This window comes from Berghia stephanieae, chromosome 1 (assembly GCF_034508935.2).
Source record: "Berghia stephanieae isolate SIO BIC M18660-M18661 chromosome 1, UCSD_Bste_1.3, whole genome shotgun sequence".
NCBI lineage: Eukaryota > Metazoa > Mollusca > Gastropoda > Nudibranchia > Aeolidiidae > Berghia > Berghia stephanieae.
Genome location: NC_088360.1, coordinates 145,744,693 through 145,769,998, shown reverse-complemented (window position 1 = coordinate 145,769,998; position 25,306 = coordinate 145,744,693). Strand labels below are relative to the sequence as shown.

Genomic DNA, 25,306 nt, shown 5'->3' with positions numbered 1-25,306 from the left:
GCCACTCTACCCCTAAGTTGGTACGTTTGGGTGTGAAGCAAAGACCCCATACTGCTGAGCCACTCTACCCCTAAGTTGGTACGTTTTGGGTGTGAAGCAAAGACCCCATACTGCTGAGCCACTCTACCCCTAAGTTGGTACGTTTTGGGTGTGAAGCAAAGACCCCATACTGCTGAGCCACTCTACCCTAAGTTGGTACGTTTTGGGTGTGAAGCAAAGACCCCATACTGCTGAGCCACTCTACCCCTAAGTTGGTACGTTTTGGGTGTGAAGCAAAGACCCCATACTGCTGAGCCACTCTACCCCTAAGTTGGTACGTTTTGGGTGTGAAGCAAAGACCCCATACTGCTGAGCCACTCTACCCCTAAGTTGATACGTTTTGGGTGTGAAGCAAAGACCCCATACTGCTGAGCCACTCTACCCCGACCCTACTGCTAGCACTCTACCTAAGTTGTACTTTGTTAACAAGACCTACTGCTAGCCACTCTACCCTAAGTTGTACGTTTGGTGTGAAGCAAAGACCTACTGCTGAGCACTCTACCCCAGTTGTACGTTTTGGTGTGAAGCAAGACCCATACTGCTGGCCATCTACCCCAAGTTGACTTTGGTGTGAAGCAAAGACCCCATACTGTGAGCATCTACCCTAAGTTGTACTTTGGGTGTGAAGCAAAGACCTACTGCTGACACTCTACCCCTAAGTGTACTTTGGTGTAGCAAAGCCTACTGCTGACCACTCACCCCAAGTGTACGTTTGGTGTGAAGCAAGACCATATGCTGAGCCACTCTACCCTAAGTTGGTACGTTTGGGTGTGACAAGACCTACTGCTGAGCCACTCTCCCCTAGTGGTACTTTGGTGTAACAAAGACCTATGCTGAGCCACTCTACCCTAATTGGTACGTTTGGTGTGAACAAAACCACTGCGAGCCACTCTACCCTAGTGTCGTTTTGGGTGTGAAGCAAAGACCCTGCTGAGCACTCTACCCCAATTGTACGTTTGGGGTGAGCAATAACCAGAAAGACCACTGCTGACCACTCTACCCTAAGTTGTACGTTTTGGGTGTGAAGCAAAACCTACTGCTGGCCACTCTACCTAAGTTGGTACGTTTTGGTGTGAAGCAAAGACCCCATACTGCTGAGCCACTCTACCCTAAGTTGGTACGTTTTGGTGTGAAGCAAGACCCCTAGCTGAGCCATCTACCCTATTGTACGTTTTGGGTGTGAAGCAAAGACCCTACTGCTGAGCCACTCTACCCTAAGTTGGACGTTTTGGTGTGAAGCAAAGACCTACTGCTGACCACTCTATCCCCTAAGTTGGTACGTTTTGGTGGAAGCAAAGACCCCTACTGCTGAGCCACTCTACCCTAATTGTACGTTTTGGGTGTGAAGCAAAGACCCCTACTGCTGAGCCACTCTACCCTAAGTGTACGTTTTGGGTGTGAACAAAGACCCATACTGCTGAGCACTCTACCCAAGTTGTACGTTTTGGGTGTGAAGCAAAACCCAATACTGCTGAGCCACTCTACCCTAAGTTGGTACGTTTTGGTTGAAGCAAGACCAACTGCTGACCACTCTACCCTAGTTGGTACGTTTTGGTGTGAAGCAAAGACCCCACTGCTGAGCCACTCTTACCCCTAAGTTGGTACTTTTGTGAGCAAAACCCCTTATGCGAGCCACTCTACCCTACAGTTGGTACGTTTTGGGGTAAGCCAAAACCATTTGGCATGACCCACTCTACCCCTAAGTTGGTACGTTTGGTGGAAGCAAAGACCCCATACTCTGAGCACACCCTAAGTGGTACTTTTGTGTGAAGCCACCAGACTATGGAGCCACTCTACCCCTAAGTTGGTACGTTTTGGTGTGAAGCAAAGCCCTCACTGCTGAGCCACTTACCTATTGTTAGCTGAACAAACCATCTACCCTATGACCTAAGACCTTTTGTGTGAGCAAACCCCTATGTACATCTTAACCCTAGTGACTTTTAGTTGACAAACCCTAGCGACCTCTCTAAGTTTACTATTGGTGTGATGAAGCAAAACCCTACTGCTGACCACTCTACCCCTAAGTTGGTCGTTTGGGTGTGAAGCAAAGACCCCATCTGCTGAGCCACCTACCCTAAGTTGGTACGTTGGTGGAAGCAAGACCCAACTCTAGCCACTACTTATTGGTACGTTTGGGTGTGAAGCAAGACCCCATACCTAAGTCTACTCTTAGTTGTACAAGTTGGTGTGAGCAAACCCCATACCTACGACTGGTGAACCAAACCAATGCTTGAGTTAACCAATAATGTACTGTGAGCCACCCTACCCAATTGTACTTTGGGTGTGAAGCAAAGACCTACGTGAAGCACCTAGCCCTAAGTGTACTTGGTGTGAACAGACCCATACTGCTGAGCCACTCTACCCCTAAGTTGGTACGTTTTGGTGTGAAGCAAAGACCCCATACCTGAGCCACACCACTAAGTTGGTACGTTTTGGGTGTGAAGCAAAGACCCCATACTGCTGAGCACTCTACCAATTACTTTGGTAGTTTTGGTGGAAGCAAAAGCCCCTACTGCGTTGGCCACTCTACCCCTAAGTTGTACTTTGGTGTAAGCAAGACCCTTTGCTGAGCTCACTTACCCTAAGTTGTACGTTTGGGTGTGAACAAAGTACCGTAACTGCGAGCCACCATACCCTAGTTTAGTTTTAGTTTGTGAAGCAAAGACCCCATACTGCTGAGCCACTCTACCCCTAAGTTGGTACGTTTTGGTGTGAAGCAAAGACCGATACTGCTGAGCCACTCTACCCCTAAGTTGGTACGTTTTGGGTGTGAAGCAAAGACCCCATACTGCTGAGCCACTCTACCCCTAAGTTGGTACGTTTTGGGTGTGAAGCAAAGACCCCATACTGCTGAGCCACTCTACCCCTAAGTTGGTACGTTTTGGGTGTGAAGCAAAGACCCCATACTGCTGAGCCACTCTACCCCTAAGTTGGTACGTTTTGGGTGTGAAGCAAAGACCGTACTGCTGAGCCACTCTACCCCTAAGTTGGTACGTTTTGGGTGTGAAGCAAAGACCCCATACTGCTGAGCCACTCTACCCCTAAGTTGGTACGTTTTGGGTGTGAAGCAAAGACCCCATACTGCTGAGCCACTCTACCCCTAAGTTGGTACGTTTTGGGTGTGAAGCAAAGACCGTACTGCTGAGCCACTCTACCCCTAAGTTGGTACGTTTTGGGTGTGAAGCAAAGACCCCATACTGCTGAGCCACTCTACCCCTAAGTTGGTACGTTTTGGGTGTGAAGCAAAGACCCCATACTGCTGAGCCACTCTACCCCTAAGTTGGTACGTTTTGGGTGTGAAGCAAAGACCCCATACTGCTGAGCCACTCTACCCCTAAGTTGGTACGTTTTGGGTGTGAAGCAAAGACCCCATACTGCTGAGCCACTCTACCCCTAAGTTGGTACGTTTTGGGTGTGAAGCAAAGACCCCATACTGCTGAGCCACTCTACCCCTAAGTTGGTACGTTTTGGGTGTGAAGCAAAGACCCCATACTGCTGAGCCACTCTACCCCTAAGTTGGTACGTTTTGGGTGTGAAGCAAAGACCCCATACTGCTGAGCCACTCTACCCCTAAGTTGGTACGTTTTGGGTGTGAAGCAAAGACCCCATACTGCTGAGCCACTCTACCCCTAAGTTGGTACGTTTTGGGTGTGAAGCAAAGACCGTACTGCTGAGCCACTCTACCCCTAAGTTGGTACGTTTTGGGTGTGAAGCAAAGACCGTACTGCTGAGCCACTCTACCCCTAAGTTGATATCTTTGTTGAGAAAAGATGCATGTAAATGTTTTGTAGATTGAAAAGACAAGACATCTGTTTTGGATGAGATTTAAACACTTAAACATTTCAAAGTTGACAAAAATACTTGTCTCATTTTGACTTACGAGACTTGATGTTTATAAATACACAACCCCATTTAAACAACACAGCAATAAGAAAATAACACAATAAAAAAAAACCCCAGACTAAATACGTCAATACAGTCAGTTTTATACAATTCATGAATTCATGGCAATGGAAAATCATCAATTTCTGAATTGCCGTTTTTAAATGTTTAAGTTAGAATTTTTTTTTTTAAACCTCAGGCATGGGAGACACCCAAAGTTTGTCGTTGCTTTGCCAATTTAGAATTATCTCCGTCTTTTAAATACGACAATAAACAGGTATAGGTAAATTGACCTTTATAAAAAATTAAAAAAACAAAAAAAAAACAACATTTATTTCAGTTAGAATTGATACTGTAAGGTTCGATCAAAATACACATAACCATTTTAGAGTAAGATTAAATTGCTTTTTCCGAAAATCCTTCTGAAAATTTAGTTTAGGAATCAGAATCTAGAGAAAAATATCTGAATCGACCCTTAACTTACTCAATCCTAGAGATTTTTTCTACTTTTTAAAATTGGAAAAAAAATGTATTAAAAATGAGCATGTACATAGATAGTTTTATTCAACTACCATTAACATGTGAAAAAAACTAAAAACATTAGCTTTTATATAATTTGTCCCTTCCTCCATAATTTATCTCAGACAAATGTAATATATCGGCATGGTGTAAAAGTAACCTGGGTAAACTATGGATATAGTCGGTGTTAGGGTTGAGTGAGTTAAGAAATCTGAATATGTTCCGAAATTGTATTATGTCAGATATGCTTAGAACTGAACTTCCCCAGTATTCGCTCTGTCTATGGAGTAACCTACCTACTGATATCAAGCTTTTGAGAAACATTGAAACCTTCGATAGTACACGACAGAATATCAACAAGATAGCATCATTTTTCTTTTGGATATTCAACGTCAATGTAGTAGTAGCGTATGGCTACACCTCCAAATGTATTTCGTCAACCCAGCTTCTAAAGTCTTCCTCCGCCCTAAGGATGGTTTTGTAGCCACCTTCAAGTCAATGGTAACGCTCTGATTGCAGGCTTTGTTAACTGACTTATAGCCAAAAAAAAATTGACTATTACGCCACACAATACACAGCAACGATCACAAAACGATAATAGAAAGTGAGTGAGTTGTTGTATCATTGATTCCATACCAACACAATGCCCTTTTCAGATAAATCCAAATAAGCAAAGAAAAAAATTAAGATGCTATTACAGAATAAAAAAAATTAACATTGATCAATCTAAATGCCCTTTTGAGATAAAAACCTAATAAGCAAAATAAAATTAAGATGCTATTACAGAATACAAAAACTTAACCTTGATCATTCTAAATACCAAATCTTTCAGAGGAAGGATCCACCATTTCTGCTTGATTCGAACCTCCTTTGGGTTGACTGTCTTGATTTCTGCCTCTGACACACGGAACTTTCCCAGAGTTCCAGGCCACGAGGAGTCCGATGAGGCCAATGATGAGCCACAGGACGACACTAGTCCACGCTCCACCCTGACATAAAGGGTCAAAAATACAATAATGATAATAATAATATTAATAATAATAATAATAATAATAATAATAATAATAATAATAATAATAATAATATAATAATAATAATAATAACAATAACAATAATAATAATAATAATAATAATAATAATAATAATAATAAATAATAATAATAATAATAATAATAATAATAGTAATAATTATAATAATAATAATAATAATAATAACAATAATATTGTTTTTGTTTTTAAGGGTTTTACGGCACTTGCAACACATTTAGGTTATATCCGCGCCAGTAAAAAGGAAGAAAATGGGATAGTAAAAAGTTCTAGAATTACAATTAAAGCACCCAAGAGAAAGTACGACAAAGGGGAACTGGGGAAAATAGGGATCAGATGTAGATTCCATGAGCATACCACCAATGTACTTAGTTTGAGATCACCTATAAGTCTCATCCGGACACAAGCACAAAATCCAACAAAGAGGAATACACTCAAATGTTTACATTATGCATTCAAAATAACAAATATAATAATACATAACAGAGAGATGATTTACAAGGAAAAAATATTATCTCCCAAAACAATTACTATGCATTTGACTGTTTCCCTCCCAGCTAGGACTCCGGCCAGGACAACATCCAGTAATCTCATTCCAAGACAAAGACAGAAAGCATGTTGGAAAACAGACATAGGGGGATAGAAGACACAGTATGTACCTCCCTGCCCACTATGGGAGGTCAGGAACCCCGTCCAGAATAATAATAATAATAATATTAATATTAATAATAATAATAATAATAATAATAATAATAATAATAATAATAATAATAATAATAATAATAATAATAATAAATAATAATAATAATAATAATAATAATAATAATAATAATAATAATGAGGAGGAGAGAGGAGGAGGAGGAAAAAGGAAGAGGAAGAAGAAGAAGAAGAAGAAGAAGAAGAAGAAGAAGAAGAAGAGAAGAAGAAGAAGAAGAAGAAGAAGAGAAGAAGAAAGAAGAAAGAAGAAGAAAAGAAGAAGAGAAGAAGAAGAAGAAGAAAAGAAGAAGAGAGAAGAAGAAGAAGAGAAGAAGAAGAAGAAGAAGAAGAAGAAGAAGAAGAAGAAGAAGAAGAAGAAGAAGAAGAAGAAAAAGAAGAAGAAGAAGAAAAAAAAGAAGAAGAAGAAGAAGAAGAAAGAAGAAGAAGAAGAAGAAGAAGAAGAAGAAGAAGAAGAAGAAGAAGAAGAAGAAGAAGAAGAGAAAGAAGAAGAAGAAGAAGAGAAGAAGAAGAAGAAGAAGAAGAAGAAGAAGAAGAAGAAGAAGAGAAGAAGAAGAAGAAGAAGAAAAAGAAGAGAAGAAGAAGAAGAAGAAGAAGAAGAAGAAAGAAGAAGAAGAAGAAGAAGAAGAAGAAGAAGAAGAAGAAGAAGAAGAAGAAGAAGAAGAAGAAGGAAGAAGAGAAGAAGAAGAAGAAGAAGAAGAAGAAGAAGAAGAAGAAAGAAGAAGAAGAAGAAGAAGAAGAAGAAGAAGAAGAAGAAGAAGAAGAAGAAGAAGAAGAAGAAGAAGAAGAAGAAGAAGAGAAGAAGAAGAAGAAGAAGAAGAAGAAGAAGAAGAAGAAGAAGAAGAAGAAGAAGAAGAAGAAGAAGAAGAGAGAAGAAGAAGAAGAAGAAGAAGAAGAAGAAGAAGAAGAAGAAGAAGAAGAAGAAGAAGAAGAAGAAGAAGAAGAAGAAGAAGAAGAAGAAGAAGAAGAAGAAGAAGAAGAATATAGATTTCTGTGGCGCATATCCATGATGATGTCATTCTCTACAATAACAATAATAACAACAACAACCAGAACAACAACAACAACAAAAAACGATATAATAATAAATAACAATAATAATAATAATAAAATAATAATAATAATATAATAATAATAATAATAATAATAATAATAATAATAATAATAAATTAATAATAATATATAATAATAATAATAATAATAATAATAATAATAATAATAATAATAATAATAATAATAATAATAATAATATAGAGTTTCTACTATGCATAACCATGATGATGGTGTGCTCTATGCATTATGGACTATTAGTGGCCTGCAACACCACGAGACAGGCTATAACATGAAATCCCCGAGGAAGAAGAAGACCAGGGAGGCTAATAAATAGTTGGTGATGGAGAACGATTGAGGAAGCAAAGAGGGGTGGATACACATGAAAGCAGAATGGAGAAGACAACCCAAGGTAGAGTCCAATGGCGAAGCATCTTTGATGGCCTATGCTCTGACTGGGTTAAGGTTTCATCTGTTTCACGATTAGAAACTTCGGCTCCATGAGTCTTATGGGCTCTAAAGTTTGTTTTGTTTTGAAGGGTTTTACGGCGCTTGCAACACATTAAAGTCATATCAGCGCCAGTAAAAAGGAAGAAAATGGGATAGTAAAAAGTTCTAGAATTACAATTAAAGCACAAAAGAAAAGGTGAGACAAAGGGGAATTGGTTCAAATAGGGAACAGATGTAGATTCCAAGAGCAGACTGTCAAAGTACTTAGTTTGAGATCACCTAAAAGTCTCATCCAGACACAAGCACAGATCCCACTAAGAGGAACACACTCAAATGTTTACAAATCATATGTAAAAATGAAAAGAGTAACAGTACATATCAGAGAGATGATTTACAAGGAAAAAATATCATCTCCCAAAACTATAACTATACATTCCACTGTTTCCCTCTCAGCTAAGGACTCCGACCAAGGTCAGGACAAAACCAAGCAATCTCATTCCAAGGCAAAAACAGAAAGCAATTGGAAAACAGATAAGAGGGGATAGAAGACACAGAAAGTACTTCCCTGCCCACTATGGGAGGTAGGAACCCCACCCAGTGGGCTCTAAAGGACTTTTTAAAAAAACATATATATACCTATTATTGTTCAATATTATTTACATTCCGTGACGGAATGCCGCTTAATCTTCATTTCATCAATTTAGATATTTCTTTATTTACCTGAGCAACTTCTGCCGCAGGTTCAAAAGGAAAAACATATGCATATCTGGAGAAAGAAAGAAAATTATTTTTAAAAAATAAAGTTAGGTATGCCATCATAATTTATTCCGTCTACTAGAAATTTCCCTTCTTGGAGCTAGTGCAGTCTTATTTTGGTTTTGAAACATTTCTCTAATACATCTTTTGGGCGAATTGATTTGTTTCATCTTTGAAAACTTAGAATTTCCCATTGCCATTGTCTTTGAGCTATTTTGACCTTGGACAAAAATTAGCAAATTATTTATTTTCAAAGAATGCTTTATATTGACAGAGAAGTATCCACAGAATGTCTTAATTGTATTTTCTCCATCAAAACTTATTTGTGACGATCATTTTCATTTTAAAATTGTTCTGTACAAAATTGTAAATAAATACAACAGATGCAGTGATTTATTTACTGTGGCGAATGAGTCACAGACAATCATTATTACAAGATTCTTTTTTATCACTTTGTCATAACCCCCCCTCCCCCTCCCCTGTTTTATGAACTGCAAATAATCTTTTCATCTCCCATCAAATTATCTACGAACTACAAATAATCTTTTCATTTTCTAGATAATTTCCAAAATACCAGACGGAATTGGCACTTACTCGAAAGCTTCACGGGTGCCAGCAGATATAAGGCAGGCAGCAACAAACGTCAAGAAGAATGCAACAAAATCAATGATGACGTAGATGAACTCCAAAAGGTCAGAGAAAAGAATCATTCTGGTGAAAAATCATTATGTAAAATAAATGTACAGTTGAATGGAGTGAAACAAAAAAAAACAAACATTTAAAGACCTTAATCCACTTCAATTAAAAAAAAAAGTCACATTTATGTCATAAATTTAAATTTAAAAAATTGAGCTTTTGTATAGCGCAATATCCACTAAATGTGCTCAAAGCGCTTTACAAAGGGTCCCTAGTCAACAGCAACATTTAACATTGAGGACGGGACATGACGCCTGTTAGGCGATATTACAATTTTCGGACAAAGACAACGCTATTAACGGTACTCATCTTACACCTGAGTACGGTGAGAGAATGTGAGTAAAGAGCCTTTTCCAAGGACTCAACTATGCGCCGAGCGCGAGGCTCGAACCCAGGACCTTCCAATCCGAAAGCTGGTGTCATACCACAAGACCACATAGCCGCATGCGTAATAAAGTTCTTATTAAGATTATTGCTTGGGGTAGTTGGTAGAGCACTTTCTTCACATGCAAAGGGACCAAGTCAGATCCATCCTGAGTGCAGTGTGAGATTTTTTTTCTGACCCCTCTGTCCACCATGAAAGTGAATAAGTAGTTGGGTCTGTTAGATCTAGCTGAAAACACTTTGTGATAGACTAGTGTCCTGTTTAAGGGGCGGTTTGGGTCTAATTATTAGGAAAATCCTTCAAAAATTTGATTTTGAGATTTTGGTGGAAAATGATATTTTATTATCTTAGAAATAATATAATTGAAGTCCAAATTCTTAAAGTAGACTATAAAGGCACGAAATACAAAATCGAAAATGGTACAGGTAGTAAGAAATGTGTGAAAAACGGGAAGCCATTTTGCTATTTTCTCAATATGTCATTTTTCTAAGGGTATGGGAAACTGTGTCAAACGTTTCTTAGAATCTATTCAATGAAATTGTCTGAAATTTTCCACAGTTATGACAGAGATAATGTATTGTGTCACCATAGAGAGATATTTTTGATAAGATTTGTGAATTTTAAATTATAATCCTAAATCTGAATTTTTTACATCAATTTTGTCATAACATTTTGATTCTCAACTTTGTAATGATCTAATAAAAATTCCATAAGCTAAAGCTGTAAAATCTCTCTATGGTGACACACTATGGTACAATGTTGACAAGAGGGAAGAATATGGAGGTCATTCCTTCATTAGTTTTTGTGGAACGTTTGCCACAAGATTGTTATATTTTTTGATGTCAGACCCCCAAATTAGATCGCAAAATGGGTATCAACACAGATAATTAAAATTTTTCACCATAAATGTTGTTTTTTAACCTATATTGATGATACAGAATGATTAAAACCGCCCAATATAGGTAATTAAATTTTTTTTAGAAAAGACCCAAACCGCCCCTTAAAGGAGAGCAAGCAATTGTTATTGTCTGTTCCCCACTAAAGAAAATGAGATAAACTCCGTCTCCATGGGCCTAAATGCAGTCTACAGGACTACAAGACATTTGCTGAGATGGCATCAATGTGGGGCTTACGGTATTGTTTTTTGACCTGTTTGTTTGTTTGTTTTTAGGTATTTAACGACGGGGAGCTGCAAGGTCTGGGCCGGACGTCCCGCTTGCTGAAAGGAAATTGATGTGCATTTCGAACCCAACACCTCTCATTTCCAGGTGCATTGATTGCCGCGTAATCCTGTCTGACAGAGATTATTGCATATGGCCTATCATGCATTATTGTGTCCATAACAGCACCTTCCCGTGGTGTTCCCTGTTTCTACTGAGTTTGTTATGGGCGCGACCGAGTCCCCGGCGGTATAACCGGGCTAGGGAGTAGGTGGGACCCCTTCCTCTTAAGGTGCAGGAGACAGAACCCACCGATGAGTGGTACACGCTCTGCTCCTCACCCACCCACCTCACACTCATTCTGTAGTGTGGTGTCCTCTGTATGTCCTTACTTTTCTTAATCTACCCCTATAGCTCATACTTGTTTCCTAGTGCTGTAACTTTAACACTTCTATACTCCCTCTTTGGTCGGCCTGTGGCCCATGTCTTCTGCATGACTATCTGTGATTGATTGTAATCATGTATCCTTCTTAAAAAATTGAGATTTTTAGGGGAAAGGGCTGGTATCCCTTTGTTTAAGGCCCACAGAATCTCTCATCGACACAAATGACCCAGGACGTGACGATCCTCTGTTTATGAAATATGGCCCTTTAAGCAGAAAGAATAACTGAAATTGATAACTGCAAGCCAGGAAACAGTAGGTGGCGGGGAATGGGCGACCGTCAATCATGAAAGAGACTGTGGGAAAGACAAAATGAAGGCTACTTGACTAAACCCTATAAAAAAATTAATTATATGAGGGACATGCATCTGCAGCTCAACTCCTGATGTTATGCAGCTGACAAGGAATACAGGTTAGGGTGGGAAGACAGACCAGAGACTCCCCAGCATGCCATGACAAACAAAAGGAAAGCATACGAGCTCGGACGTCGCCTCGAAAAAGGTCCGCGCCAGACAGTGAGTACCCAGGCTGATCTGCGCGAAAAGTCAGCTACTGGGACAAATAAAGTCCACAAACATTTGAATATTTTACAAATTAACATTTGTGGAATCAGGAATAAAAAGACAGAGCTAAACAAATTATTAAATGAAAAGGAAGTTCACATTGCTTTACTTCAGGAAACCCTGTATAAAAATAGCGATCCATATATTGCTGGTTATACATACTATACCTGCAAATGTGACGACTGCCGTGGTGTTATTACTTATATAAGAAATGACATCACGGGAGATGTTACTTCTAAACCATCACAGAACTCAACTGATGTACAGAAAGTCACCTTATGGCACCTAAATAAGAAATTTACCATTTACAACATTTACAACCCTCCACGGTGTACTATAAACCTAACAGATCTAAACAGTTCCCAATACAACAACACAATAATTGCTGGTGACTTCAATGGCCACTCTCCACTATGGGGATACAAAAATTTAAACAACACAGGAAAAGAACTAGAAAAGCTTTGCAATACAACCAACCTCACCATTTTACAAAATGCAGACTCAGTCCCCACCCTTCTTCACAGAGCTCATATGTCCCTGAGTCATCCCGATCTAACCATCATCTCCTCTGACCTTCTGAATTCTTGTCACATTAAAGTCCTGGATGAAATAGGCAGTGACCATAAACCAATTTTAACACAAATGACAGTTCAAACACAGAAGAAAACATTTGAGCAGAAATCCAAATGGAATTTCAAGAAAGCAAACTGGGATGTTTTCACAGCAACATTAGATGACCAGCTTCCAAAAATTACAGATACATCAAGTGTAGAACATTTAAACGGAGCCCTCACCAAAGCCATTCTTACAGCTGCAAAAGCAGGAATTCCAAGAGGTAGTCGACAGAATTACAAACCCTTCTGGAGCAAAGAAATTGAAAAAGCAGTAAATGCAAGAAAGGAAACAAGGAAAAACTTAGAGGAAAACAAAACCATTAAAAACAAGATTGAGTACAATAAAGCATCGGCAATTGTCAAAAGAACTATTAACAACGCTAAAAGAAAGAAATGGGCAGACACATGCGCTAATATTGACCTCAATCAAAATGGGAAAAAAAGCATGGGCCTTACTTAATAATCTTAACAATGAAACCCCGAAAACCAACCCAAAGCCCATGAAAACTACAGAAGGAACAATCGTAGATGACCAAAAAAAAGCCATGATCTTCAACAAACATTTTGCTTCAGTAAACAAGGCATCAAAAAGAAGTGAAAAGGACAAAAAATTGATTAAAGACCTTAAACATCAAGAAAAGGCCCCAAAAGCTATCTCATATCTGTTCAAAGAGGGCTTTACCATGTCAGAACTTCACAGAGCTATGAAAAAACTCAAGTTAAGGAAATCCCCTGGACCAGATAAGATACACAATGAAATGCTCTTGCATCTTAGCGTGAGAGGTAAACAGATGCTTCTCAAACTTATAAATCTAACATGGGAGACAGGAATAGTACCAAGGGGATGGAAAAATGCTATTATAATTCCAATCTTAAAGAAAGATAAACCACCCGACGAAACGAAAAGTTACCGACCAATATCTCTCACCTCATGTGTTGGAAAGATCGCTGAGAGAATGGTAAATAACCGATTATACTGGTGGCTGGAGACATGTGGCCTACTAAATAAATATCAGGCAGGCTTTAGGATAGGGCAAAGAACAGAAGATCAATTGTTTAGATTAAGTCAAAATAATTGATGGCTTTCAAGATGGAAAACATACAGTCGCGGTTTTTGTTGATCTCCAACAAGCCTATGACAAAGTATGGAGGAAAGGGTTGTTATCAAAAATGATGGACTACGGAATTGATGGAAATCTCTACTTCTGGATTAAACAATTTCTCAGTAACAGAACAATCCAAACAAAAATTAATAACGGACTGTCAAACAGAGAAGTATTAGAGGAAGGTCTCCCACAAGGATCCTGCCTCAGCTGTACTCTCTTTCTTATTTTTATAAATGATCTACCAGAAGTATTACAGACAGAAAAGGCCCTATATGCTGACGATTTAGTTATGTGGTATACTACGAAGCACCTACCAATAGCCTCCAATAGAATAAATGAAGATTTAGAAAGCTTAAACACCTTCTGTGATAAATGGAAATTAAAAGTTAATTGCAATAAAACAGTCTACTCTATATTTACTAAGAGCCATCCTGTTTCCAAGAAAGAAATAACTCTCCATCCAAGGCCATCGACTCGCAAAAGAAGAAAACCCCACATATTTGGGCATACAGTTAGACAGACAACTATCTCTGAACAAACACACTCAGAATGTAAAAATCAAAGCCACAAAGAGACTCCAGTTACTAAAACGACTAGCCAGTACTAATTGGGGAGCAGACAAAAACTCGCTTCGACAACTCTATTTAGGCTATGTGCATTCCGTCATGGACTACAATTTAGCCCTCCAAAATGTAGGTAGTAAAAACACACACAAAACCTTGGACAGAGTACAAAACCAAGCCCTTCGCTTCATCTCCGGTGCCCTGAGATCGACACCCACAGCAGCATGTGAAATACATACTAATGTGGAACCACTTGGACTTCGCAGAGAATCAGCAGTGCTTGAAATGGTTGAAAGATACAAACGAAAAGAGGAAAACCATCCAAACAGAATTCTGGCAGAGAAATGGAAACCAAGAACAAGATTAAAACAAAAATCCCTGCTACACATTGCTAACAACTTGAATGAAAAACACAGACTCCCAGAAAACAGAGAAAAATCTATTTTAATCAGTCAAAAACCTCCATACGCCGAACTAAAACTTCCAAAAATAAAGACTAACCTCGTAGAAGAAACAACAAGAAATAAAAACAAATCAGATATACAAACATTAGCAATGAAGACAATACAAGAATACCCAGACAACTGGATACATGTTTACACAGATGGATCTGCCCACAAAGGAACTAAAAATGCTGGGTATGGTTTTGTAGTAGAATACCCAGATAAAACCTGTGATAAAATCCACAATTCTTGCGGAAGCTCCTGCTCAAACTATGTGGCAGAAGCAGTTGCAATAGAAGCCTCACTGCGACACCTCTCTTCTGTTTTCCAGCTAAACCCTTCAAAACTTCAAAACACTGTCATCTTCACAGACTCCAAATCGGTTCTCCAAGCTCTCGATTTAGATAAACTCTCCTCAACGTTCAATAGTTTAAGATCTCAACTAGATGAATTCCTTACAACACACAGAGTAGACTTATCTCTCCAGTGGATACCGGGACATTCAAATATACCAGGAAATGACAATGCAGACAGACTAGCCAGACTCGGATCAGCACTTTTACAACCATCAATTCCAGTTTTCTTAGACACAGCGAAACAAATAATCATAACAAATAAGAGAGAAGAATGGATGAACAGTTGGGCAATGAGCACCACGGGTAGATGTATGTTTTCCCATATGACCACTCCTGTAAAGATTGATTGCCTAAATAAGCTCAGAAGACACCAGCAAAGCATCATCTTTCAACTAAGAACACAACACATACTGCTCAACAACCATTTAAGCAAAATTACAAAAGACACATCCCCTTCCTGCCCCCTATGTCAACACCCCAATGAAACAGTAACACACCACTTGCTTGAATGTCAACCTCTTGAAGACCTGAGATGCACATTCCTCCCACCAAATCCAAGCATCAGTAACACACTTTATAGTCACCTGGAACAACTACAAAAGACATCTAACTTCTACGTCATGGCACAAGACCGAAGGGCTAGAGCTCAGGTGGTCGCTGGTTCGGATAAGTAAGTAAGTAAGGTATTTAACGACGCTTTCGACACTATTTAGGTCATCAATTTTTATCGGCCTTGAGGGGCCATAGCTGCTCAAAACGTGTACTGTTGTAATAAAATCTTTATAAAATCATAATAGTTACATGTTTGTTATGTAAAAATATTTATTTACAATTTCTGCAGGAGTTCACATTCCTGCAGATACTTTAAAATTGTATGTCGACCCCTGGCTCAAACGCTGCTTTGGACACATCAAGTTGTCCTTGAAGAAGGCTCTTTACTCAAATATGTGACCCTCCGTCTCAAAACGGTATTATGTCGGGATGATTCAGACCCCAAAAAGTGAATTTAGAGATAGATTGATGAGAAATTGGAGCTTAGAAGATTTTGCAATGCAAGAAATAGTCTTTATACTCCAGCATAACGTAGAGAAATTAAACCCAAGTTGGATATTTGTGGCTATGAATTCAATTTCCCTTACCGAGTGGATCCCGGCATAATACCACTTCGATACGGTGGGTCACATATATCTCAAAGTACTTTCTACCATACATCAGGGAGCCATGTACCCAATCATGACTAACTGGACGGAAAGTTCAGAATGAATATCTCCATTGTACTCGGGGTATGAGGTCTTGTGGTGTGTATGACACTCGTCTTCGGATCGGAAGGTCCTGGGTTCTGATCCCGCACTGAGCAGTGCATAGTTGAGTCCTTGGACAAGGCCCTTACTCAAATTCTCTCACTGTACTCCGGTGTAAATTGATTATCGTTAACAGCATCTCTGTTGGAAAAATTGTAATATCGTATAACAGACGTTATGTAATGTCTCATCTTACATGATAAGTGATGCTGTTGGCTTGGGAACCTTTGTAAAGTGCTTTTGTGCATGTTTAGTGAATATTGCGTTATATAAATGCACAACGTACTGGTACCAGTCCTGTAGCTAAGAGGTGAATATGATCTACCAACTGAACTATCTCTGTAATAATAGTGAAATGAAAACTAAGCTACTTGAAGCTGTAGAGTGTGGAATATATTGAACCCTCTCCAACCAACAACATTAAAAACAAGTGAAAGGATAATTCTTAACATAAATTAAAGCTTAATTTTAATATCTAGAATCTAAGTGTTTTCTGAAGACATTTGACATTTGGATTAAATTAGAAAAACCAGGTTTGGCATGTTTTTTTTAAATCACTTAATTCGATCCATTTTTTAATATTAATTGACTCAAATTACACAAAAGTATATTAATTTTCAATTTTCAATGGGCAAGACAAGGTTAAATGTTCATTTAAACAATACACTTTCTCGTGGTAGAAAGAGGATACGAAAATTAAGATTGAATTCTTCTTTTATATATATGCAATGTATCAGAAAAAGTAATAACTGGAAAAATTATATTTGGCATTTTTTGTAAAATTAATCTGGTGGGCTTCACAGTAGCTCACTTTAACTCACTAAACCCCAACACTGACTATATCCATAGTATACCCCGGGTTACTTTTACCCCATGCCTATTTATTACACTTTTCTGAGACAAATTTTAGGTGTAGTATCGAAAGTAATGTTTTTAATTTATACATGCTGAATAAAAATATCTATACACATGGCTCATAAAAAATATTTTTTTTCCAATTTTGAAAAGTGGCAAAAATCTCTTGGATTGAGTGAGTTAATACGCCTAGCACAACACTTACTCTTTGGACAACTTGCCAATGATTAGCAAGATGAGGGAGATCATACGCAGCAGGAGATACACGAGTTGGAATATGACAGAGATGGCAATGATATAATCGCAGTTTGATTCTGGACCATTATATCTGAAAAACTGACGATCCACATTCAGCTCGAAGTACAGAGGGCAGCTTCCATTTGTGGTTTTATCCTGGAAATAGAAGTAAGTAGTTGTAATATTAATAATAATAACAACCACAATAATAAGAAGAAGAAGAAGAAGAAGAGGAGAAGAAGAAGAAGAAGAAGAAGGAGGAGGAGGAGGAGGAGGAGGAGGAGGATGGATGGATGGATGGATGGATGGATGGATGGATGGATGGATGGATGGATGGATGGATGGATGGATGGATGTATGGATGGATGTATGTATGTATGTATGTATGTATGTATGTATGTATGTATGTATGTATGTATGTATGTATGTATGTATGTACGCTCATTTCTTTTGTATACATGTGTAGAAACAATGTGCTAGCGTGTATGTTCGTGTTTGTCTGTGTCTGTATTTGTAAACGTGTTGATGTTCATACCATGAACCAAACTGAGCATTGTTTACCTCACATGAATTGCCTTTAATTTGGACAATAAAGATTTATTATTATTATTATTATTATTATTATTATTATTATTATTATTATTATTATTATTATTATTATTACATTATCATTATCATTATTATTATTATTATTATTATTATTATCATTATCATTATCATTATTATTATTATTATTATTATTATTATTATTATTATTATTATTATTATTATTATTATTATTTAACTCACTCTAACTCTAACACCTACTATCTCGTTAAGAACAATCTTCCTTTCACTACTCACTACAGAGATATCATTAGTATGGACTTTTCTATTGAAAAATCTAACAAAGAATTCAATCAAAATTGACATAATATAGGATAGTCCTAAAGAAAGGTGAACCTTTTTTTTTTTTAATGACAGACGAAATTTTCTTTGTTTGATCCAAAGGTTGTTGAATGAAATTCCAATTTAGACGAGAATTGTTGATAATTCTATAATGATGCATAATTCAACATGCCAACTTTTCAAAATCAAAAAGAGGGTAAATCATTCAGAGGCCAAAGAGTAACATAAAAATAAGAGACAAATCCAAATGCACAAATTTTAACATAAAAATAGAAAACCAATTTTTTTAAAATCAAACAACAAAAACAAAAAAAGCAGTGTGAAGTGTGAGCACATTGAGGTCCACAATGACAAAAGCAAATACATAGGCAATGACAACTCAAATTTAGTTAGATACTAGAAAATATGTAATCACCATAATTCTCTTACATTATGTACAAGGAGTCAGTCTAAAATCAGAGTCAGTTTATTGTACTTTGCAATTTCGGTCAAAAATAATTAGCAAGATTGAGAATACAGGAAAATTTTATCAAACCAGGAAGGCGGGTACGGGAGTGAGAATCCAGGAATTTCCCTGGCAATAAGGGGAGGTTAGCAAGTCTGCATAATTACTTTTACCCCATCATTATCTAAACTTTTCTGAGACGAATTACATATTGATTTGTAAAGCCACTGTTTTTAAATTTGACATGACAGTTGTAATTAAACAAAACTACGTCCATGCCAATTTTCTTTTAGATTGAGTTACACAAGCATTTATATATAGCGAAATATCCACTACACATCAGAGCTGATGGTGACAAAAAGGGAAAAAGGAGGAAAATTATGAATGGTTTTCTTTACACCACATGTTTACTTCACCAACCCCCACTTTTAGAGCCATTGAGATGTTAAACTACTCTAGCTATTTTCTGGATAGTGGGGAAGCTGCACCAGTTTGTTCCATCACATATCAAATCTCTCAAAGCCAGAAAATTTGATTGAGGAAAATGTCAGTTTTTGAGGAGAATGACAGTTTTTTAAAGGATGAAATTCCTCATCTGAAACCAAAATCGCGGATTTCCGCGGATCCGAGGAAAACCATCAGCACTGAAACACGCTCAAAGCACACTTTAAAAATGGGTCCCCTGCCAACAGCAACACTTAGCGTGTAGGACGAGACATGGCACCTGTTAGACGATATTACAAGTTGTTTTTTTTTCCGACAAAGACAACACTGTTCAAGCCAGGTTCTCATTTACATTTGAGTATGGTGAGATAATGTAAGTAATGAGCCTTTTCTAATGACTCAACTATGCACCGCTCAGAGAGATTGTTTTTTATTCAATGTTGGAATGTTCCATGAATCTCCAGGACGAGTGAGCAACACAGAGGTGGGTGGCTAGGGTTGATTGAGTTACATTACACACAAATCTGAGTTTTAGTTTTAACAAGGATGTTTATTTTGTGTTCACCACCAGCCAGAATTATAACATTGGTGTTCAATCTCTACGAACAGTGCAATTTCTTGTCTTATTACAAAAGTCAAGCAATGATTAGTGTGGTCAATGATCGAATGGATGACAACCATCATTAAAAAATTTCAATCCCATGCAGTGTCAGACTATCACATACTATAGGTGTGAATGAGTACCTGGTCATAGGCAGTGTCGATGTTATACAAGTATTCATACAAAATGGACACCTAACAGGCAGGTAGTGTAGAAAATGGAAACATGGGTTTACGACTGGCCAGTTGGCATTTGAGCTACTCGCAACACCACCTAAGCTAGCTTTTTGACTCACTTTGTTCCACTAATGGAACACGCCTCTGACCATCCTACTTAACTATCAAAAATTCTTAAATCTTATGGGAAAAGAAATAAAACAAAAGAGGACCGAGCCATAAAATTTGTTTTTGTTTTGTTTTTAAGGGTTTTATGGCTCTTGCAACACATTTAGGTTATATCAGCGCCAGAAAAAAGGAAAAAAATGGGATAGTCGCAAGTTCTAGAATTACAATTAAAGCACCCAAGAGAGAGTAAGACAAAGGGGAATTGGGAAAAAATAGCGATCAGATGTAGATTCCAAGAGCATACCACCAATGTGCTTAGTCTGATATCACCTATAAGTAAGTCTCATCCGAACACAAGCACAAGATCCAACAAAGAGGAATACACTCAAATGCTTACATTTCATTATACATTAAAAATAACAAATATAATAATACATAACAGAGAGATGATTTACAAGGAAAAAAGTATCATCTCCCAAAAGAATAACTATGCATTTGACTGTTTCCCTCCCAGCCAAGGACTCTGGCCAGGGTCGGGACAAAACCAAGCAATCTCATACCAAGACAAAGACAGAAAGCATGTTGGAAAACAGATATAAGGGGATAGAAGACACTGTAAGTACCTCCCTGCCCACTGTGGAGGTAGGGAACCCCACCCAGGAGTCATAAAATGATGATACATGTTAAGTCTTCATTTAGAGACATAAGTCAACAAATATTTTCACACTACCTTGTACTTGTAATCAAAATGAGAAATGTCAATTCCACCCGTCACAATTCCTCCCTTCAGTGTCATTATAATGGCTGTTCTAAAAGTGCTTACTTTCAACTTTTCAAAAAGTTATGATGGATATTGTCAGAAGCTAGAAGAAAAACGGGAGTCTAGCAGGCAATGCGTACTGCAACATGCGATTTAATAATTACATAATACGATTCAATAGTCTGATGTCACGCGCCCGGCAACGGCGGCCATCTTGGTTCTAAACAAAGAAAATCATTACTTTTTATTCTTCATGCTGGCTAGAACTTTTCATATACCTTGTGATCAGAATGTGTAATAGTCAAAACATGATCAAATTTATGGGGTTTTTTTCCTCTGGATTCCCTTTATGCTCGCCAGAGAAATATTTCATACGGGCGTCCGCCATTGTTCTGATAGTTTGGAGCCAGTGTTACTAAGTTACCATGCGTCTTTAAAGGAAGTGACGTTACGACAGTTGAAGAGTATTGCAATCTAATCTATAGATATATCTTGCTCGAAAAATTATTAAGTACATTGAGAATAGTAAATTCTATTAACTCTTTAAGATTCAACCCGACAAAAACCGACAACGGCATAATATTCATGGGCGGGGTAGTCAAGACTGGGGTCAGTAAGTAAAATCCAATCGTTGTGAAGGAAATGACAGGCCCTTTTCAGCTTTGATTTTTATAAATTTGCTGACAGAAAAGAAAATACGTTTCAGAAATTGCGATTTAAATCCTATTTTATTTGCGGGTGAAAATCATTGACATTGCACTTTGTTTGGTAAAAATCGGTAAAAAATTACGACTTTGGTGATGAAAAATGACTTTGAAGACCATTATTGTAAACTTTTAAAAATATTATGAATAATTTATAACTCCCTTATTTGTGGGTCGATTTTGTCATTCGAGGTATCAATTTTATTGTAATAAAGAGATAGGAACTTCAGAGTTATTATTTCTGATGCGAAATTATTACTTTGTAATTTTAGCACCAAGAAAAATAGTCGGTAAATAAATTTGTTACACCTCTTTGATAGACCGCCGGGTCCATTCGTGTAGAATTGTGAATCAAGCATCTCAAAGTCTTTGACCAATCACAGGCTATCTATCCAGCTGGCCGAAACAAAGACGCTTCTCCCCGTCGATGTATTACGCTATTGTTATGCAAGGAATATAACACCTTATGTAGTAGGCCTAAAAGCTAAAATCTAAAAGTAAAAAATATAATTCTGAGGAATTTGAAAGTCACATTGCTGAAATCAGCTTGAAAAAAGAAGTACATTGGTCTTTGTTTCATAAAAATCGGTTGAAAACCAACTGTTTTACGAATAAATTTGATTTTAAAAATTGCTTTTGTTTATTTTAGCTTTTTTTAGCAACTTTTTTATTTATCGGCCGATTTTCTTGATTTTTATATCATTCTTTATATCTCAAAGAGACGAGATCAGTGATATACTTTGTTTGTTTCAAATGTAACTAGAACATAATTTGGCTTTTTTACCTATCGACCATGCCTGGATAATTTATTCAACAACGTGGCGATGTGACGCAACTATTCCGTGGCCGTCTTCCACTGCCAAAACGATGATTCAATTCATTGTTGACGGCTGTTGACACGTGAGCTGCCAGAACGACCAATCGTTGAAGGGTCAAGATGCTCAGTAGCCAATCGTTCTTCGGTCAAAAAACTTATGAACTCACGAGAACAAAAGTTTGAAATTTGGTGATGGACGGACCTATGAAATCGTTTCTGGGCGGAGTTTAGCCATGAGTGACCGTAGAAAACGAAAAGGCGACTACAGATATCAAAGAGTAGGCTTATATCATCAAAGGATGTCTACATGATTGACATGGCCATATAGGGAACTCATTATCTACTCCCCCAAAAAGAATCTGAACACGAGAGGGTTAAAACGTTCATGTTTATTTTTTAAAGTAATTATCTTACTTTCATGACAGACACTCCAACAAAGATAAAGAAGCTGAGAATGATGAGAATTCCATAAATCACCAATCGGATCTTCACCAAAGAGTTTTCATTGAAAAAGTTGAGGATTCCCATTTTTGCAACTGTAAAACAACAGAAAGCACAAATCAAGTATTGATTTGATTTATCTGAAATGAGAAGAAAAAAAAAAATTGATCAAAGTGCAGCTATGTGGTCGAGTGGTATGACACTCGCTTTCGGATCGGAAGGTCCTAGGTTCGAGCCTAGCTCGGCGCATAGTTGAGTCCTTGGAAAGGACTCTGTACTCATTTTTTCTCCCCATACTCAGGTTGCCTCTGTCTAAAAAATAATTGTAACATCGCCTAACAGGCATCATGTCCCGTCCTAAATGTTAAATGTTGCTGTTGGCCAAGAACCCCTTGTAAAGCGCTTTGAGCAAATTTAGTGGATATTGCGCTATATAAAGGCTCTATTTTTTAAATTTATTTTTTTTAATTGATTTCCTTCCATTCAAGGTTGACTCAATTACCTGCTGTAAACAATTGCGCTTACCACAGAAGCGACTGCAGCACTCAATTATTTGCTTAGACCTTGAACTTGAATTCCTTCCACAGCATAAGCCACTCACACAATAAAAGCCTCCTCAATACGCCACTCTGCATCATCACACATCCGTTTGGAGTAATATCCTACCCCCCCCCCCCCCCCCGATCCCCTTCCTGATAGAGATTTGGTGTCTTCTTGTCTTGGAGCTACTAGCCCTTTCTTTATACTGCAAAGAGTTCAGTCCTCAAAGTAGTTTAAAAACTCTGAGCATTTATATTGTGGCCTGTACCTGCAATATCCACTAAACCTGCTTTTAACTCACTCAACCCTAACACCGACTATATCCGTAGTTTACCCGGGTTACTTTTATCCCCATGCCTATTTATTTCAATTTTCTGAGACAAATTGTAGGCGTAGTATCAAAGCTAACGTTTTTAGCTTTTACATGTCAATGAAAGTTAAATAAAACTATCTATCCACATGCTCATTTTAATACATTTTAATGACAAATTGCCATATTTATGGACAATAAAGATCTATTATTATTATTATTATTATTATTATTATTATTATTATTATTATTATTATTATTATTATTATTATTATTATTATTATTATTATTATTATCTTTTTTCCAATTTTGAAAAGTACCAAAATTCTCTCGGGTTGAGTGAGTTAAAGCACTTTACATGGAGCCCCTAGCCAAACAGGACGTGACATGAACCTGTAAGGCGATATTATAATTTTTTCCAGACAGAGACAATGCTGATGTTAACGGAATGGTACTCATTTCAGATCTGAGTATGTTGAAAGAATATATTTCCCAAGAACTCAACTTTGTGCAGGAATCAGACCCAATCTGAACGCAAGTGTAGTATATTTGTTATACCATAAAAATCACAAGTCTACAAATTTTACCGCTATTCTTCTGCGGATATTCATAATAACTAACTACTTCAGCTTCCTGTCAACCCATGTTGCTGATGTTGATGATGCAATGACCTGTGTGAGTGGTATTGTTAGGTGCAGTTTGTATGTGATGTTCTAGTTCTATTGTCCCTCAAGTAAATGTCAGTGATGTTGTCAAACAATATTTTATCAAGGTAGACATTAGGGCAGTACCTCCCCCACATGAGTAGCTAAGCCTCTTTAGGTCTGGTGAAAGTTTAGACGAAAACCTTGCCATTGCCCTGCAAATCAGGCAAACAATAACAAACCTAAGCAGAATAAATAATACTGAAACTGATAGAAGATAATAATATTAATATTCATCGATATATCCATAATAATATTATGGGGACAACCCAATGTCAGTGATCAGATCAGCATTTATTGAGACTCTCTGGTGACTTTAAATTGTTGACAGATGGACGATTTGAACGATGGGGGTGGGGAGGTAGAATAGAATAGAATAGAAGGTATCGACGTCGCTTGATTAGGCCACTGGCCTGTCGCCGAGTCTTTCCAGTCACTGAATGCCTTGTTCACAATTGATCTAATGCATTTCCCTACCTGATCTTGTGATCAGGGACAAGCCTAGCCTACACTCACTACACTTTCTCTACTGATCTTTTGATCATAGCTATTTTGGGTGGGAGGCACTTCTACACTATGCACATAACTTTCCATCACAGCATCTAATCTATTCTTGAAAGTATTGACACTCTGCGCTTTAACGACATTTGCTGGCAATGCGTTCCAACGTTCAATTTCAATAACTCTGTGTAAAAAAGTTCTGTCGAAGGGTGGTTTTAACTCTGGGTTTCAGAAGTAGAATATATCGCGAATAATTCTATTTCCCACGAAATCTAGATGCTGTGCGCTTGTCTAAAAAGCTCACAACATTGCCTTGTCACCCGAACGGACCGACATAAAATGATGTGTGTCACCTTAGCCTTATGATGATTATGCCTTCTACTACTTCTATCTAGAAAGGGGTAGATCTAGACGTCTAGTCTGGAAAATACAGTTTAGTGAGAACTACTCATAAACATGGATGGCAAAAAAACAATAACAGAGACCTGAGTGACGTCAACTTCGTTCTATCTATATATTCCAGCCCACTTCCAACTGTGGAGCAGTGAATGAATGAGCACAAATCGCAGGGCAGTGAGTCGCTGTGTAATGAGTAGGGCTGTGCGGGTACCCGGGTCCTACCCGGGTACCCGGGTATTGCAGAATATTTCGGGTACCCGGGTAGAATCCTCGGGTACCCGGGTATTTTT

General features: G+C 37.8%; 1 protein-coding gene across 2 annotated transcripts; it reads right to left on the bottom strand.

The window, feature by feature from the left end:
• Positions 1–4,011: 4,011 nt before the first annotated feature.
• LOC144965765 (uncharacterized) lies at positions 4,012–25,209 on the bottom strand. 2 transcript variants are annotated; one of them, XM_078901447.1, is made up of 6 exons: positions 25,103–25,209; positions 22,536–22,702; positions 17,147–17,334; positions 9,052–9,168; positions 8,422–8,467; positions 4,012–5,429 (listed from the first exon to the last, which is right to left on the bottom strand). In XM_078901447.1, the coding sequence occupies exons 2-6, from the start codon at positions 22,647–22,649 to the stop codon at positions 5,253–5,255; spliced, it is 642 nt and encodes a 213-aa protein (XP_078757573.1). In that variant the 5' UTR covers positions 22,650–22,702; positions 25,103–25,209; the 3' UTR covers positions 4,012–5,252. The 2 variants fall into 2 exon arrangements, with proteins under 2 accessions (XP_078757573.1, XP_078757582.1); XM_078901456.1 differs by having other exon boundaries at positions 5,179–5,429; positions 22,536–22,657; positions 25,103–25,164.
• Between the last annotated feature and the right edge of the window lie 97 nt (positions 25,210–25,306).

Coding starts and splice junctions, on each gene's coding strand:
- LOC144965765 (XM_078901447.1), bottom strand. CDS start 22,649: ATGGGAATCCTCAACTTTTTCAATGAAAACTCTTTGGTGAAGATCCGA. Junction 17,335..22,535: donor TTGGAGTGTCTGTCATGAAA/GTAAGATAATTA, acceptor TTCTATTTCCAG/GATAAAACCACAAATGGAAG. Junction 9,169..17,146: donor ATTGGCAAGTTGTCCAAAGA/GTAAGTGTTGTG, acceptor ATTTTTCACCAG/AATGATTCTTTTCTCTGACC.